The sequence below is a fragment of the Pempheris klunzingeri genome, chromosome 5 (genome assembly GCF_042242105.1).
Source record: "Pempheris klunzingeri isolate RE-2024b chromosome 5, fPemKlu1.hap1, whole genome shotgun sequence".
Taxonomy (NCBI): domain Eukaryota; kingdom Metazoa; phylum Chordata; class Actinopteri; order Acropomatiformes; family Pempheridae; genus Pempheris; species Pempheris klunzingeri.
Window position 1 is genome coordinate 25551633 of NC_092016.1, and position 14714 is coordinate 25566346.

The 14714-nt window shown below is 43.6% G+C and overlaps 2 protein-coding genes and 2 non-coding genes across 5 annotated transcripts; 2 read left to right on the top strand and 2 right to left on the bottom strand.

Moving 5' to 3' along the window:
- Positions 1–71: 71 nt before the first annotated feature.
- arpin (actin related protein 2/3 complex inhibitor) lies at positions 72–6801 on the bottom strand. Of its 2 annotated transcripts, none has more exons than XM_070831495.1 (6): positions 6638–6801; positions 4984–5059; positions 4476–4608; positions 2704–2910; positions 1194–1342; positions 72–793 (listed from the first exon to the last, which is right to left on the bottom strand). In XM_070831495.1, exons 1-6 carry the CDS (start codon positions 6727–6729, stop codon positions 785–787), a joined length of 666 nt encoding a protein of 221 aa, XP_070687596.1. In that variant the 5' UTR covers positions 6730–6801; the 3' UTR covers positions 72–784. The 2 variants fall into 2 exon arrangements, with proteins under 2 accessions (XP_070687596.1, XP_070687595.1); XM_070831494.1 differs by having other exon boundaries at positions 74–793; positions 1194–1357.
- On the top strand, positions 3050–3120 carry trnag-gcc (transfer RNA glycine (anticodon GCC)). Its single transcript has one exon. It is a non-coding gene; the product is annotated as a tRNA-Gly (tRNA).
- Positions 3674–3744, top strand: trnag-gcc (transfer RNA glycine (anticodon GCC)). The gene has a single exon. It is a non-coding gene; the product is annotated as a tRNA-Gly (tRNA).
- Positions 6802–7207: 406 nt separating the features above from the next.
- Positions 7208–13870, bottom strand: fam169b (family with sequence similarity 169 member B). The gene is given in 10 exon segments (XM_070831497.1): positions 7208–7904; positions 7907–8084; positions 8508–8551; positions 8656–8799; positions 9198–9380; positions 10385–10547; positions 12594–12679; positions 12755–12857; positions 13137–13283; positions 13805–13870. Coding segments are annotated over 9 exon segments (1323 nt in total). The 5' UTR covers positions 13263–13283; positions 13805–13870; the 3' UTR covers positions 7208–7608.
- Between the last annotated feature and the right edge of the window lie 844 nt (positions 13871–14714).

Genomic DNA, 14714 nt, shown 5'->3' on the forward strand with positions numbered 1-14714 from the left:
GAAGTATTATTAGAACATAGCTACTGTTGTTTTCCTCTTCCTCCTGCAGGATTTAGGGGGTCACAGTAAAACTCTAAATTTACCAAAATCCCAATTTGACATGAGAACTAAAAAAAAATACCGTTGATGCAGAGGCCCCCGGTCTTTATTTACATCTGCTGTCAGGGGTTATTGCTGTGGGAGATTAGATACCACTGAATCAGTGATTGTACCATTAAACATTCTAAAGCCCCCACTCAGACTGAATTCATTCTGCAGGGAAACGTGGGTAATAAAATGTTTGCCCTGTGGGGGGAAAACAACAGGCATTTGGGGATTTAATTAATACCAGGATAAGCAGAAAAAAGTACACATGCACTCTGGTTTCAGTTTAAATCCTTAATCCATGGATGCAATAATACACCCTGTCACAAACAGGCAACAGTTGAAGAACAGGCGTAGAAACACTGAAAATGTACAGCTTGAGTTCCAGTCATGTAAATATGGGGATCTAATCCAAAGTATACAAGAGAAGAGTGACCTTTCAAATCCAGCCTGCATCTCCGCTAACAGCCAGATTCACCCTGTGGCTCTGGAGGAGCCTGAGCTGTCCTCTACACTGTGGGAGTGACGTGGGGGGTTTGCAGCCCCAAGGCCACGTATGTAAGAGGTTCGGTGCCCATTTAGACAAATGTTGGAGTCCGACCTAAAGACAGAGAGACGGGAACGGGGGCCAAGTAGAAGCAGTCCAACCTGGAGGCTGGAGCAGGGCCAGGAGTTCAGGCCGGTGGGGGAGACGGATTCCTCAGTCGTCCTGTGGGAGAAACAAAGTGGAGAGAGAGAGACGTGAGCCTCCTCCGTCTTGTCTGAGACGTCACCTGCTTTGTATATATCCTGAGCAACAGGCTCAGCCACGGAGGGATTCTGCTGCCCACTTCCTGTTTGCTCTAAATCATAGCTTCTGGCTTGTTTTTCCACATCCACTCAAGTGTCACGTGTGCAGAGAGGTTGAGTTGCTCACTATGGGGTTATGTAATAGTCAAAATGCATGGCAACCATAAATGGAGGGTCACACGCACCTTGGCTGGGCCCCCTGACAGCTACAGATACACTACGGTGTTTAGAAGTAATGGAGCCACTTTACAATAAGACTTAGGTTTTTAAAACTTTATAAACCATTAGCAAGACGTTACAACGCGTGAGCTCGTCCTCACCCATTCATCGTCCTCTGCTCCCTCTCCGTCTCCTCCGGCCCTCTGGGAGCTCACTGCGTCCGCTTTGTTGGCCATGATCTTGTCCGTCCACGACGCTCCGGCCTTTTCGTCCCCAGCAAAGTTGCACTTGGTCACCGTGCCGCTGTCCACTTTGGCCAAGGAGACTGGCAGCACAGACGTGAGGAAGAAATGTATGTTTACTTACAGAAGCAGGAGACACCGAAGAAAAAAAACAACTGATGCAAAGCACGGACAGTAGAGGGTAAAACAAAGTGAATGAGATCACGATCAGACTGTGTAAAGAACGGAAGTGAGAGGTTGAGCCACCACCACAGCAGGTGTCTCCCTGTGAAAAGTGAGGGCTTCATTTCAGAGGGTGGAAAGAAAGAAAAGCCCTCATGTGAGGAACAAAAGGTTGGCTGAGGCAGAAATAACAGCTTCTTTCTAATCAGCATTCAGCTCTGCTCTCCAGGTGTTTCAGGGACATTTCTGTGACACTGTTAGGCCTTTAGATCTACGTTTGAATAGAATAAAATGACTTGTTATCTGACCGAGGGGATGCAATATATGGCAAATAGAAGTGGACCAATCGTTCTGAATTAAGAATAATAAGAAAATAAAGAAAACTAATTTAATTCTACATTTCTACAAATCCACATTTATCTCTTTAGTTATTTCTACATTTTCCCCGTCTATTATTTCTATGTGTCTGTCCTTATGCGGTAGGTGGCTACTAGCGTCAGCTAGCTGCAGCATCTTTCTGCATCTGCCTGGAAATAACAGTATACATGTGAAATTAGAAAAATGAATAAATCAATGTAGATTTATAGAAAAGTAGGAATAAGCTGACTTGTGTTTATTTATTTCCAAACATTTATTCGATTGTGCAGTTAATCATACGCACATCCATGTATGTGTGTTTTTGGTTACATTAAACACATTAAATAGCATATCTGTTGATATATTTCTACATTACATCTGTTGTAATGAACTTATCTTGTTTTTACTTTCTCTAACGCTCCTCAGGATTTTAAAACTACAACATGCCCATCACATCATGATGAAAGTGTGTAACAGCACAGGTCGACCAGAAGAGACCAAAGCGACTATTGAATATCAAAGGGCTGGGTGGCTCCTCAGGTCAAACTCTGTTCATTCCCCTTGAGGTTGACTAAGAAACTGTGAAAGGGGCCGGAAAAACTAAAATCAAGTCTAATTTCATTCACTTCCCCCAGGTCAGCTCTAGGGCAAGCCTGAGCGATGTGAAGGCCATGAAAACCAAAAGGAGGCTTTGAAAAACAGGTCCATCATTTACAGCCAGAAAACATATGGAAGAGTTCGGAGCAAATCTTGTGCTGTATTTGTGTCCCCTTACAAAGACCCACTGCAGGTGATTCCCTTTAAATAGGCAGCCTGGAGATGAAGCAGGGCTCAGACAGTCAGGCAGGTGGGTGCTGTAAGGGTGTTTTTTCTGGTAAGTATGTGGAACATGTCGGTGACACAGACTCACATATGAAAGGACTGTTTCCTCTGGTCTTCAGCCGGACATCCTGTCCCGTCTCCAGCTCCGTTTTGTCCATCTCTGACTCTGGGTACCAGAAGGCCCAGGTCCCGCTGGGCCTGTGCTTGTCGGTTATCTTCACCAGCTCGGCCTTGTTCACCAGCGCAGACAGCTGGTCCTCAGACACAAGGTCCGACTCCCCTTTAGCCTCCACCTCTGTGTGGACAGAAAACACCCATCTAAGAGTTACGGTGGCCCTGAAGGCTCACCACTGAAGCACACCATGTAATACTGAGTCCCACTGGACAGTCTTCATGTGGCCTGATGTATCTGAGCTGCCTCCTTAACATTCCATGCATTGGTGGTTCAGTGGTAGAATTCTCGCCTGCCACGCGGGAGGCCCGGGTTCGATTCCCGGCCAATGCAACTACATTTTTTTAACCAGTGTGTACATCTGCCCTGCTGGATACTGTACAGAAAACTGTAATTCAAGTGTTCACGCTTTTATTAAAATACTAAGTGTTATTACATGTTTTATTATTTTGCTATTTTGCAGTAAAAATGTGTTTATTCACCCAGTAATCCCAGTTTTTTGCAGGTTTTGCACACAACCAGCACTGCTCCCAGTGGGCCAAAGTGCATTATAATGTACAATCAATGTGCAATATGTTTATTCAGAACGACCTCACTCTGTGCAATATATTTATTCAATGTGTAATAATGTCTAACACCCCCCCTTCTCGTTTTCATATTCCCCCTATGCATATTATATTGTTTCTATTTTTACACTCCCTCTGTCTTGTACATATATGTTTTAATATCTCCCACTGTCTGCTGTGACATTGAACATTTCCCCACGGTGGCACTAATATCTTATCTTATCTTAAATCCAACAAATAGTTTACACCTTTCATTCACATTATGGCGCCCCCTCCCCCTCCCCCTCCCGTTCTATTGCCCCCACCTTTTTGCAACACGTGCATTGGTGGTTCAGTGGTAGAATTCTCGCCTGCCACGCGGGAGGCCCGGGTTCGATTCCCGGCCAATGCATCACACTTTTAGTCAGACAAACGTGATACATCCTAAAAAACAACTGAGATTTCTGCTGAAGAAAACTACTCAAACATTATTAACTTATCTAAAGGTGTATGCATGCAGACATAACCAAGAGTTAGCTATGAAAATCTATTACAAAACCAGCTTCAACTTCACGAGTTACACAAATATTGTGTTGAATCTGAACTAACCCTTTAAAACACCAAAGTCAAACAATAACGCAAACGACTCCACTATCCTGCGAGGTAAAATTACTGTTTATATTAATGGAGTCTGGTGGCTTTGAAGGGAGCAATGTATAACGGCTGTTTGTGGTTAAAGAAAACCGATCTTACAGTTCCGGGATCATTTCCATCTGTTCTGGCACCACTGCTCTTTTAGTGGTGAGAATATTTTGAGGTTATGTATTTTGAGCACTGTATCTCGAGCTAAATTTGGTTTGGGTCTTTTCTGTTTACAAACTTTTATCCATCTTCATTTACTTCATTTTTTGTTTTATCACGTATCAGAATTCATAATGAAAATAAGTAACGTGATAATTACACCAACACCATCCCGATGATTTTACAATATTCTGAATGTTCATATTAACACTTAACTATAATTCTTAAACCAGGTTTGGGCTTAAGAACTTGTTAAATCATCAACACTCTGACATTGCACACTTAGCTGACAGATTCCAAGTGAATGAAGAGAGATGCAAGCTTAACCTGAGATCTACTCACTGTAGGAGGACATGAGGAAGCCGGTGTTGACCTTTTTGGTGTCGCTGAAGTTTGGCTCGATCTCCTTCCCGCTGGCATCAAACTTGCGCTGATGGATGCGGCTGGGTTTGATGTACAGCACATAGAAGCGGGCCTGCCGGTGACAGAGGAAAAAAGGATCTGGACTTTGGGTGCAAAATGGCTGATAGGTAACAAACTGCAGCGTAGGCTCCCTGCTAGAGATGGACGTCCTCTGTCAGTTGGTGGCCAACCAAATTTTCATTGGTCAGACAGTCGCTGATGTCACTTTCATCAGGAGAAAAGAAGAAGAAGAAGAAACACCAACACCACATACATTCACACGGCCTCTGGTCAACACACACGTTTTCTTCTTAATAAGGAATAAGGGTCCTATTATTCATTCAGTTCAGATTTGTTGATGTCTGTATGTAGCTTTAACATGAAAACATCACTTGTAGTGAGAGAGGAGAACACCAGGCTTACAGAGCCAGGGGTCAGCCGACTGTACCTTCTGATTGTTGACATCACTGATGGCATGTCTGGAAACATCCAGCAGCTTTCCTTCTAGAAGGACCCCCTGGCCGCTGTGTGGGACAGAAACATCAAATGTTAATATCATTCTGCCATTCCTGCTCTCCTTCATAGACACCCGCACAGCTGAGACATGCAAACCAAAGTCCTTTCAACAAACTGAACTTCAAACTCAATCCTTCAGCTACCGGTGGAATAAGCACTCAAATCCTTTACGCTGCTTATGTAAAAGTAGAAATACCACAGTCTAAAAACACAAAGTCCTGAATTTACAATGTTACTGAAGTAAAAGCACAGAAGCATTTTCAGCAAAAAGTACTTAAAGTATCAAAAGTACTCAGTGTTCAGAATGGCACCTTCAAAAGTGTTAGTATAGTATAGTATAGTATAGTATAGTATAGTGTAGTATAGTATAGTATAGTATAGTATAGTATAGTATAGTATAGTAAAGTATAGTGTAGTATAGTATAGTATAGTAAAGTATAGTGTAGTATAGTATAGTATAGTAAAGTGTATTATAGTAAAGTATAGTATAGTACAGTATAGTGTAGTATAGTATAGTATAGTAAAGTATAGTGTAGTATAGTAAAGTATAGTGTAGTATAGTATAGTACAGTATAGTGTAGTATAGTATAGTATAGTATAGTAAAGTATAGTGTAGTATAGTATAGTACATTATAGTGTAGTATAGTATAGTATAGTAAAGTGTAGTATAGTAAAGTATAGTATCGTATAGTATAGTATAGTAAAGTATAGTGTAGTATAGTAAAGTATAGTATCGTATAGTATAGTAAAGTATAGTGTAGTATAGTATAGTATAGTATAGTAAAGTATAGTGTAGTATAGTATAGTATAGTATAGTATAGTATAGTATAGTATAGTAAAGTATAGTATAGTAAAGTATAGTGTAGTATAGTATAGTGTAATACAGTAAAGTATATTGTAGTACAGCATAGTATAGTACAGTATAGTAGTGTATAGTACAGTACAGTATAGTAAAGTATAGTGTAGTATAGTATAGTACAGTACAGTATAGTAAAGTATAGTGTAGTATAGTATAGTATAGTACAGTACAGTCTAATATTGTGTTTCTTTGTTTTGATCACTATTAAATAAGCATGAGAATAGTTCAGTGTTTTAGTTCATCAGCTGTACCACCTGTAGACAGTTACTACACCACTGCATCATGATGTTAAATGAAAAAAGGAACTAGAAGAGTAAAATGCAGTGGAGTAGATGTACAAAGCAGCATGTATTAAGGTAGGACCTGTAGAGCAACTGTACTTTGTTCCACAGCTGCTTCCAACTGATAACAGCCTGTGATAAGACGCTTTAGTGAGCTGCAGCAGCGCAGAGGACACGGCTGCATCATTTGGAGTTTCAGAGACATTAAGTGCCGACTTGGGGTGCACCTGAAGGCCGAATGAACAAGCCAACATTACTTCTTAGAAAATAACACGTGTGAGGTGTGTAAGTCACATCTAGCTGCTCTACATTTCAGGAAAAGAAAAAATGTCGGATTTTTTCAATGGAGTTTGGTGTCTCTTGGCAGCAAGGCAAGGAAGTTGACGCGGTAACACTGGCGCACTTTCTCACAGCCCAGACTGCAGAGTGGGCTGTGACAGTCCTACCTGTCATAGGCACAGGGACACCAGGCCCGTTCATACCGCTCACTGTGGACGGCTTTGTTCTGTAAAGACGTGTTCTGATAAATTCGGCTCATCTTTCACGCACCAGATTGCAAACTGTCCCTTATTCTCCGAGATTTTTCCTGTTTCCTGACTTCCTGTTCCTACACGAGAGGTGCGTTTGGTTTTTAGACAGCACGTACCGGCGGGACACAGCTGTGCAAGAGATGAGGAGAAAGTCCCGTAAAAGTGCTGAGAGAGCAGGTTATAGTGAGACATTATCTAACTAACGACGATGGGAAAAGACATCGTTTATCTTTTTCTTCAAAACAAAGGTGCTTTAGTTCAAAAGAAGCAGGTCAAATGCTATGAGGTTAAATAATATAAAAGATAAGACACGTTGGGAATAAAACAGAGTGTTAGAATAAATAAAAGGCTTCTTTAAAAAGTGTTTTAAAAGATGTCAGGGATTTTGCAAGCCTCAGACACAAAACCCAGAATAATCCAGAAGCCCCTTTCAGCCAGGACAGAAAAAGATACAACTTTATGTATGGCAAACAGAGGAGGCCAGAATGTTCTCTATTAGAATAAAAAATGAGACAATGAGTCAAATTGACTTTTTAAAGTAAGAACTGTTTTATAGGTCCACATGGATGCTTTCAGTTGGTAACATTGTGCAGAGCTACGCTGGGCTGCCGGCCAGCTGGAGTCCTCTCTGGGGTCCACGGTCCAAAGACATGCAGGTAAGGTGTGGCCCGTTGGTGTGACCGTGAGCGGCTGTCTGTCTCCATGTGTCGGCCCTGTGGCTGACCGGCGACCGGTCCAGGCTGAACCCGGGGCCATGTGGCCAGAACACAAGTGGGCTCACTATGGGTGTGCAGGGCCCTTCTCTAAAGGCTACAGTTTGGAGGGTGAGGCAGGGTAAAGCAGCTCATTGCATGCTTTGTAATAGTACTTAACTATATATGTAATTATCAATGAGTCCAAAAAGGTGTGTAAACTTCCCTCCATGGATACAGTACGAAGGTCATAGTGTCAATGTGTGAAAAGTACAAAGCATCCGTTTGATGTGTCTGAGCACTTTTATCTGGGGGCTGGTGCTGCACACAATGTGTTTGTGTCTGTGATTTAACTCGTGCCCTTCGGACTCGTTTGGCGCTGCTCTGCGCTTCCTCTGCCTCTGGCTCCTCTCTGCGAGGCTCTGCGGAGGAAACGGTCTTGCACATTGGAGCTTGTTTTGCGTTTAGGGACTGTGGAGGTCTGGTGGGAGGTCCAGATGACTGGTGTGGGCCGCAGGGCTACATCCTGTTCCAGAGATCTCGCTGCTTGGGGAACTTCCTCCTTGGCTTGTGTCACAGGGTTTTCTTTGTTTTTCAGGGGAGTCTATTGCCAGTGGAATGTTCACATTACAGGTTCTCGATGAGGACATGTCCAGTCTATAAGTGTAAAACTGCATTGAAAACAACAGAAGGGACCCTGAGGCCCTGAGGCAATATAATGACTGCTTGGACTCATAAAGTCTCCACTTCTACATATGCATTCAGGCACAGTGTTCTGAGAACTGAACCATCAGTATTGTGTTATGACATTTCCCAGAGTGGACTTTTCTGAACTTTGAATTGGCCCGAGACACTGAGTAAGGGTTCCTCGTGTTGAGGAAAACTCCTACCGATCCATTTAACGAATGAGAGATAAAAGAAAGCTTCAGGGGGGTCGTCGATGTCAGTAAACACCCCCTTCTCTTGGGGCCCAAGAATGTAAACTTATGAAATAGTGAATGTTGTGTTTAACCACTGCTGGAGAGGAAAGTCATATAGTACCACTAGTGTGTTGGAGGGATTCCTTAAATATGAACAGAAACTGAGATTCTCACCTCGTTAGCAGAGCCATCTCCTTCACTCCTCTGCTCATTAACACCTACAAACACACGAGCCAACATTGGAAATATTAGGGAAACTATTTAGTTTTGCAGCACAGCGTCTAAAAATGTGAAATTCTTGAAGATGATGTAAACACATTACGGCCAATACGATCTGCACTGAGGGAGTAGCGGCCCAGCTGGATGTTGAGCCAGATGTTGCGTCGTTGACTCCAGCCCCCGGGGGCCTCCACCTCATACAGACGCTCCCGATGTTCCTCGTGCTGCTGCAGGAACCTCCTGCACACTGAACGCACAGAGGAAACACACAACCTTGGTGACCGCAGAGGTAACTCATTCAGGGAAAAAAACAGAAGAGGTCGAACAATCATTTGTCTTAAGAATCACTGTTGACCTCACTGTCAGAGAGCCGTCATGAGCTTGTGCTTTGTGAAACACAAATCTCTAATCACTGTGTGCACGTGGGGATGACTATTAGTCGAGTTATTCCCATTAGGCATGAATGTGCAATACGGCCAACTAGCGACAGGAAGTGTGCATTCTTCTGCCAAATATGGCAACTCATCAGACAGAATTCTCCTCAAGAAAAAAAAAAAAAAAAAAGAAGGAAGAGAACGAGAACATAAACAAATAAAAAGGGCCTTGTGGGGGTAGAGGGGAGGATAAAGGGAAACCCTAGCTGACCTGCCACCATGCTGGCTGACATCGGAGCGCTGACTCCCACAAACGTCTCGGTAGGAAAGGAGGAGCAGAAATCCTGCAGCATCTGCAGGCCGAAGCCTCTCCTCCTGCAGCTGCGCCTCACCAGCACCGTGTCCAGGACAGGCAGCAGGTAGCAGTCACTGCTCCAGCTGTCACACAGGCTGCCTGAAACACCACCAGCACATCGGCATTCTTTACAGTAGAACACAGCCCCGTCTGTGCTGGATCTTTTTAGGCCAACCTGCTAGGTAGCTGAAACTATTTTTGATAATACCCCTTTAAAGTTAGAATCCTTTCATAAATTACATTGGTTTGGATATATTTAGTCTGTTTCATCCTGCAGTAGCGATGTAGTATACTCACATTCGCTAATTACCTCTGTATATAAGGTTGTGGTTGTCATTGTGAGTGGCGGAGTCCGCCATCCTAGTAGTGAACTGAAGCTGCCTTCACACTCACAGGGGATTCACAAGAAAACGAGGCGGCATATATGTAAGTCAGTGTAGTTCCTCTCATTAATAAGAGCATCGCTGTTTACTGTTAACACACATGGGGGCTGTATTTAGTTACTGCTAAAACAAAGCGAGGGGGGGGAGGGGTTGTGGTGAAGAAGCCACAGGAATCACAATATATTTGTCATCTTGGTAATAAGCAACAGTTGTTCACTGGTAATTTGTGGCTTTTCCACGTCAGTGGATCAGTTTTAGGTACTGGCGGGGGGGATGAGACGAGATGGAGCAGCCACAGTGTGCTGTTGAATGAAGGCCCCCCCCCCCGATCAGGATAAACTATTCTGGATTGCACAACTTCCTCGTCTAGCAGCATCTTGCCTTCCCATTTAGTACATCTGTAAATGCTCCCGTTACTTTATACAGACACAAATCATCTGTTGACATGTTTATGGACACTTACATTGTGTGGTTGTGATCTCTTTAGGCAGAAGTGCTATTTACTTAAAGTCGTGTGTTGTGCAGTAATGGTGAACCAACAGGTGGTGAGCACTTGGTTATCTAATTGTGACCTTGAGGGGGAACAAATATCAATGTTAAAAGTGCAGCGGGTGAAATTTATGTGTAAGAATAAATTCATCGGGGAGGAACAGAGAGGAGCAGCCACCCCCACCCTCATTCTCACCATCCTCCTTTTCGACCCTCTCGCTCTCCTCCCACCTTTGTGTTTGACGGTGTAGAAGCCGAGCGCCCGGCCGTCCCTCCACAGCAGTTTGCAGCTCTCCATGCGGGGGTGCGGGGAGAACAGCACCTCCTCCTGCGAGGACCTCTCCACTACCTGACTGAGCAGGAACACAATCACCCTCTCCACAGTCGACTGCACCTGGGGGGGGGGGACACGCCGCCATAGGAAGCTCATAGTGACCAAACACAAACTATGCAGAGTGAAAAAAATGAAATGTTCTTTTTTTTTTAAAACTGCACTTTAAAGGGATAGTTCAGGTAGTTCACTTTAAATGTGTGCTATATTTAGACTTTTTCACAGCTGCACCTTGCTGTCAGACAGCAGGTGGGAAGTGACGTCATTATGTCAGTCTATCCTCTCTTCCAAGCCACCAGACTCCATTGACAAAAACAGTAATTTTACCTCACAGAACGGGCTGCGGGATGATGTACCACTGCCTTGATCAGTTCGTCTGTCGGTGTTGTTATGTGACTTCAGTGTTTCTAAGGGTTGCTTTGGATCCAAGCTAACACGTTAAAACACCACAGCGATAGTCTAGATAGTCTTGCAAGGTGAAACCAGTGGAGTCTGGCGGCTTAATAATAAGTACCTTATACAACATATATATAGATTCTGATGCTACTGATGTTACTGATGTTACCGGTGTCCTCCTTCTGAAGGCCTTTGACATCTATAGATTACAAGAGTACGGAAGCCTGGAGTGGCCATGTTTGCTGTCCCATCTGAATAATTAATGGTTTTCATTCATCAAATTGCAATTTTGCAAGTGCCCGTGGCGAGTGAAACTTTAAGCTGCGTCTGCCGACTTCACAGCCAATGACGGCGGCTGTGACGGGCATATTACACAGCTACAGCTAAAAAAAAGTCAATTCTGTCAACTGGTAAAACAACAAAAAAGAAATCTTGACTGTTGTCAGGGTAACAAGCTCTCTGTATGTTGGTGTCTGTACTATCTACACTTGGGCAAAGGTGATTTTATCAAAGAAGATTCAGCCCTCTCCATGCTGTTTGTGCGCTGCTTCAGTTTGCTCTTTACATTTTTGTGCATCAATGATCCCATTAATCATTTTCACATAAGTAGCTGGCAGGTAGCTCAGCCCAGCAGCTGGGTGCACGTGTTCAGACATTGTAGTCGTATACGAAGTCTAACATTAGGAAGAAACTCTTGGATATTTGGGGATGTGCAGGGTTCAGACAGGCGTACCATATGTGGCTCCAATAAGACTTAAAAGCTGCCTGTGACACACTTTGGCTCTTTAGGCTCAGTCAGGATTTGGCAAATTATTCAATCTGGCGACAAACCTGCACATTGTACAATTTAGCGTCCATCTAACGGGTGTGCGGGTGGAGAGGGGTTTTATCAGGACGACTGCTGTTCCTTCCTGTTTCAGGGCCAGTTACACATTTACAAAGGTTTAAAAACAACAAACAACAATTATGTCCCCTGACTTTATGGATGTAAAGACTTCAACAGTGATTACGATGCTGGGCAAATGTCCCTCCACCAGACTGCATTCAAAATTCTAGCAGTTTAAAGTTGGCTTTCTTGAGTAAGCTTACAATAGCAACTAAAAGATCATTTATGGTCTTTGGCAAGCTGGAACTTCCTCATGGCAAAATCTGTTTAAGTTACGGTAACTTACGCAGCTGATTTCAGCTAATCATTAAATCCCTGATCACAGTGCTTGAAGTTCATCCACGGTGCGTGACACCATACCATGGCGTACCATATGTGGCTCCAATAAGACTTAAAAGCTGCCTGTGACACGCTTTGGCTCTTTAGGCTCAGTCAGGATTTAGCAAATTATTCAATCCAGCGACAAACCTGCACATTGTACAATTGAGCGTCCGTCCAACATGTGCATGGACGGGTCGAGAGGGGTTTTATCAGGGTGACTGTGTCTTGTAGGAAGCGGATGACTCTGAGTGAAATGTGCTGTCTCTGCAGCCAAACAGGGGGAGCAGGTTTAACATGTATCACACACATCCTAATCCTCTCTTGACTGTAAAGCTAGTTTCATTGCCTTTTCCCTGTTTTCACTTTTTATAGACTCAATGATTAGATGGACAGGTGACTGTATCCCCCACCTCACACACTGCTCAGACGTGTGCAGGAGCCCTGATCTTGTTTCATACAATAACACAACAGGGCACATACAAACAGATGGACTAAAGCACGGTTACCGGCATCAAGCCGCTCCTGGACGTGCTGGACGTTCGCAAGATGTCGTCCACGCACCACCACTTGCCGTGCAGGTGTGAAGCCACCACTGGAAGGCAGAGCAGACAGCGTCAGGCTTTTGTCTCACATGCGTGTGATGAGGGCGGCGTGTTCACTTGCAAACCTTGTGTCGGGTCATCAGGAGGGTGAAGCACCAGCAGCGTGCCGTCCGGTTGGCCATCTTCAAACAGCTGCAGCCGCCTGACAGTGTTTGCTGTTATCGCTACCTGAGCAGACAGGAAGACAGCTTTCTGTGCACTTTATCACGGTCCCTGACCTGTGGACGCCAGGCTGTCAGCAAAAACCTCTGAGCTTTTTCCAAAACATACTTTTTTTTTTCTGTCTAACATGAGACAAAATAACTACACTTTTTTCTTCAGGAGCCAAAATGCTCCCACTTTCAAAACACTGCCATTTTTTTTTGGGCTGATATTTGCAACAGTAATTCAATTAAGACGTGAATATTGTGGATATTTCCACAAAAAACCTTCCACATGTCATGGTACCTGTGATGCCTGTGATGATTGAAACCACTCATTATTAGGAGGTCTTGACTCCAGAGAAGAGAGGTAGAGGTCAGCTGCTGATGTCAGGTCAGTGATGCTCACTGCTGGAAGGTCTACAGGATACATGTCCTCTCAGAGGGAAAACAGCTGTTTCAGGGCCAGTTACACATTTACAAAGGGTTAAAAACAACAAACAACAATTATGTCCCATGACTTTATGGATGTAAAGACCTCAACAGTGATTACGATAATGGGCAAATGTCCCTCCACCAGACTGCATTCAAAATTCTAGCAATTTAAAGTTGGCTTTCTTAAGTAAGCTTACAGCAGCAACAAAAAGATCATTTACGGTCTTTGGCAAGCTGTGACTTCCTCATGGCAAAGTCAGTTTAAGTTACGGTAACTTACGCAGGTGATTCTAGCTAATCATTAAATCCCTGATCACAGCGCTCGAAGTTCATCCACGGTGCGTGACGCCTTCAGGGAGGACGTGCACGGCAGCGTTACGGTGCCACAGTGAGACTGATCTGGGAGCAGCTGCAGCTCTGTGCACTTTGGACTGCTAACTTAGCAATGCTAACAACAACAGCGTGTAGACAGAGAACGTACACAGTCGCTTAAAGCCGTCGGCTGGACGTAAAACCAGACGTCCCAGGAAGCGGACTCACCTGACGTGCTGTAAAGAAAAGTTGCGGAACAGCAGAGGCGGACAGGAGAAGCTCGCAGCTCCACCTGCAGCCCCCGTTCGCTCCACCGTGAGCCCACCTGGACGTGTTTTTTATTGGCCCTGCAGCGCCCCCTTCTGATGGGAAAGAGGCATTACGTCACAAAGTCCCTCCGCAGGCTCCAACAATTTCACCAGGAAGACCGGAAACGCATGACGTGGACTTCAAAATAAAACCACGAGATGTTATAAGAAGTAAAGATTGGAATATAACAACCCATTTTAACTGCATGTTGTGGGACATTGTAATGTAACTGTATTTGTTGCGTGTTATATTATACTATACTGCACTGTTTTATACAGTACTGTACCCATACCATATCATACTACGTCCAATACTCTATGTTCTATAGCTGTACTATATTATATGCTATGAATATTACTACATTTCAACGTATACTTTATCTTATATTATTATCTTGTTATATTATACACTGTATTATTGTAACATTTCTATGTTAACACCTGAGAATTGTTATCTTAAGAATCGTATCACAACCCCAAGCAGTGTTACTTATCATATATATTATTCTGGTGTGCACTGTTTACATCTACTGGTCTGGTTTTATTTCTTATAACTCAGATGTAAGATGAGCACAATGTGAACCCCTGACAGCGAGTTCTAAAGCCAGTCCCTGGACTGAGTTTTGATCCAAAGCAGTAATCTGACAACTCATGTAATCTCTGTAATGTTCTAGTCAGGACTGCAGAAAAAGAGCCACAGACACTTAATAGTCACCATGACAAGATTTAAGTCTAAGTAAATGCATGTACCAGGTTTTTCGAAACCTGTTTTTTCTAAATGTTACTGTAAAGCATGTTTTGTGAAATTGTTTGAAATAATGCTTTAATTC

What these genes read in the sequence shown, in the direction of transcription:
- arpin (XM_070831494.1), bottom strand. Translation starts at nt 6,729, where the DNA reads ATGAGCCGAATTTATCAGAACACGTCTTTACAGAACAAAGCCGTCCAC. An exon ending in TGTCCCTGTGCCTATGACAG is followed by an intron (nt 5,060 to 6,637) that starts GTAGGACTGTCA and finishes TGTCCCACACAG; the next exon opens with CGGCCAGGGGGTCCTTCTAG. An exon ending in GTGATGTCAACAATCAGAAG is followed by an intron (nt 4,609 to 4,983) that starts GTACAGTCGGCT and finishes TGTCACCGGCAG; the next exon opens with GCCCGCTTCTATGTGCTGTA.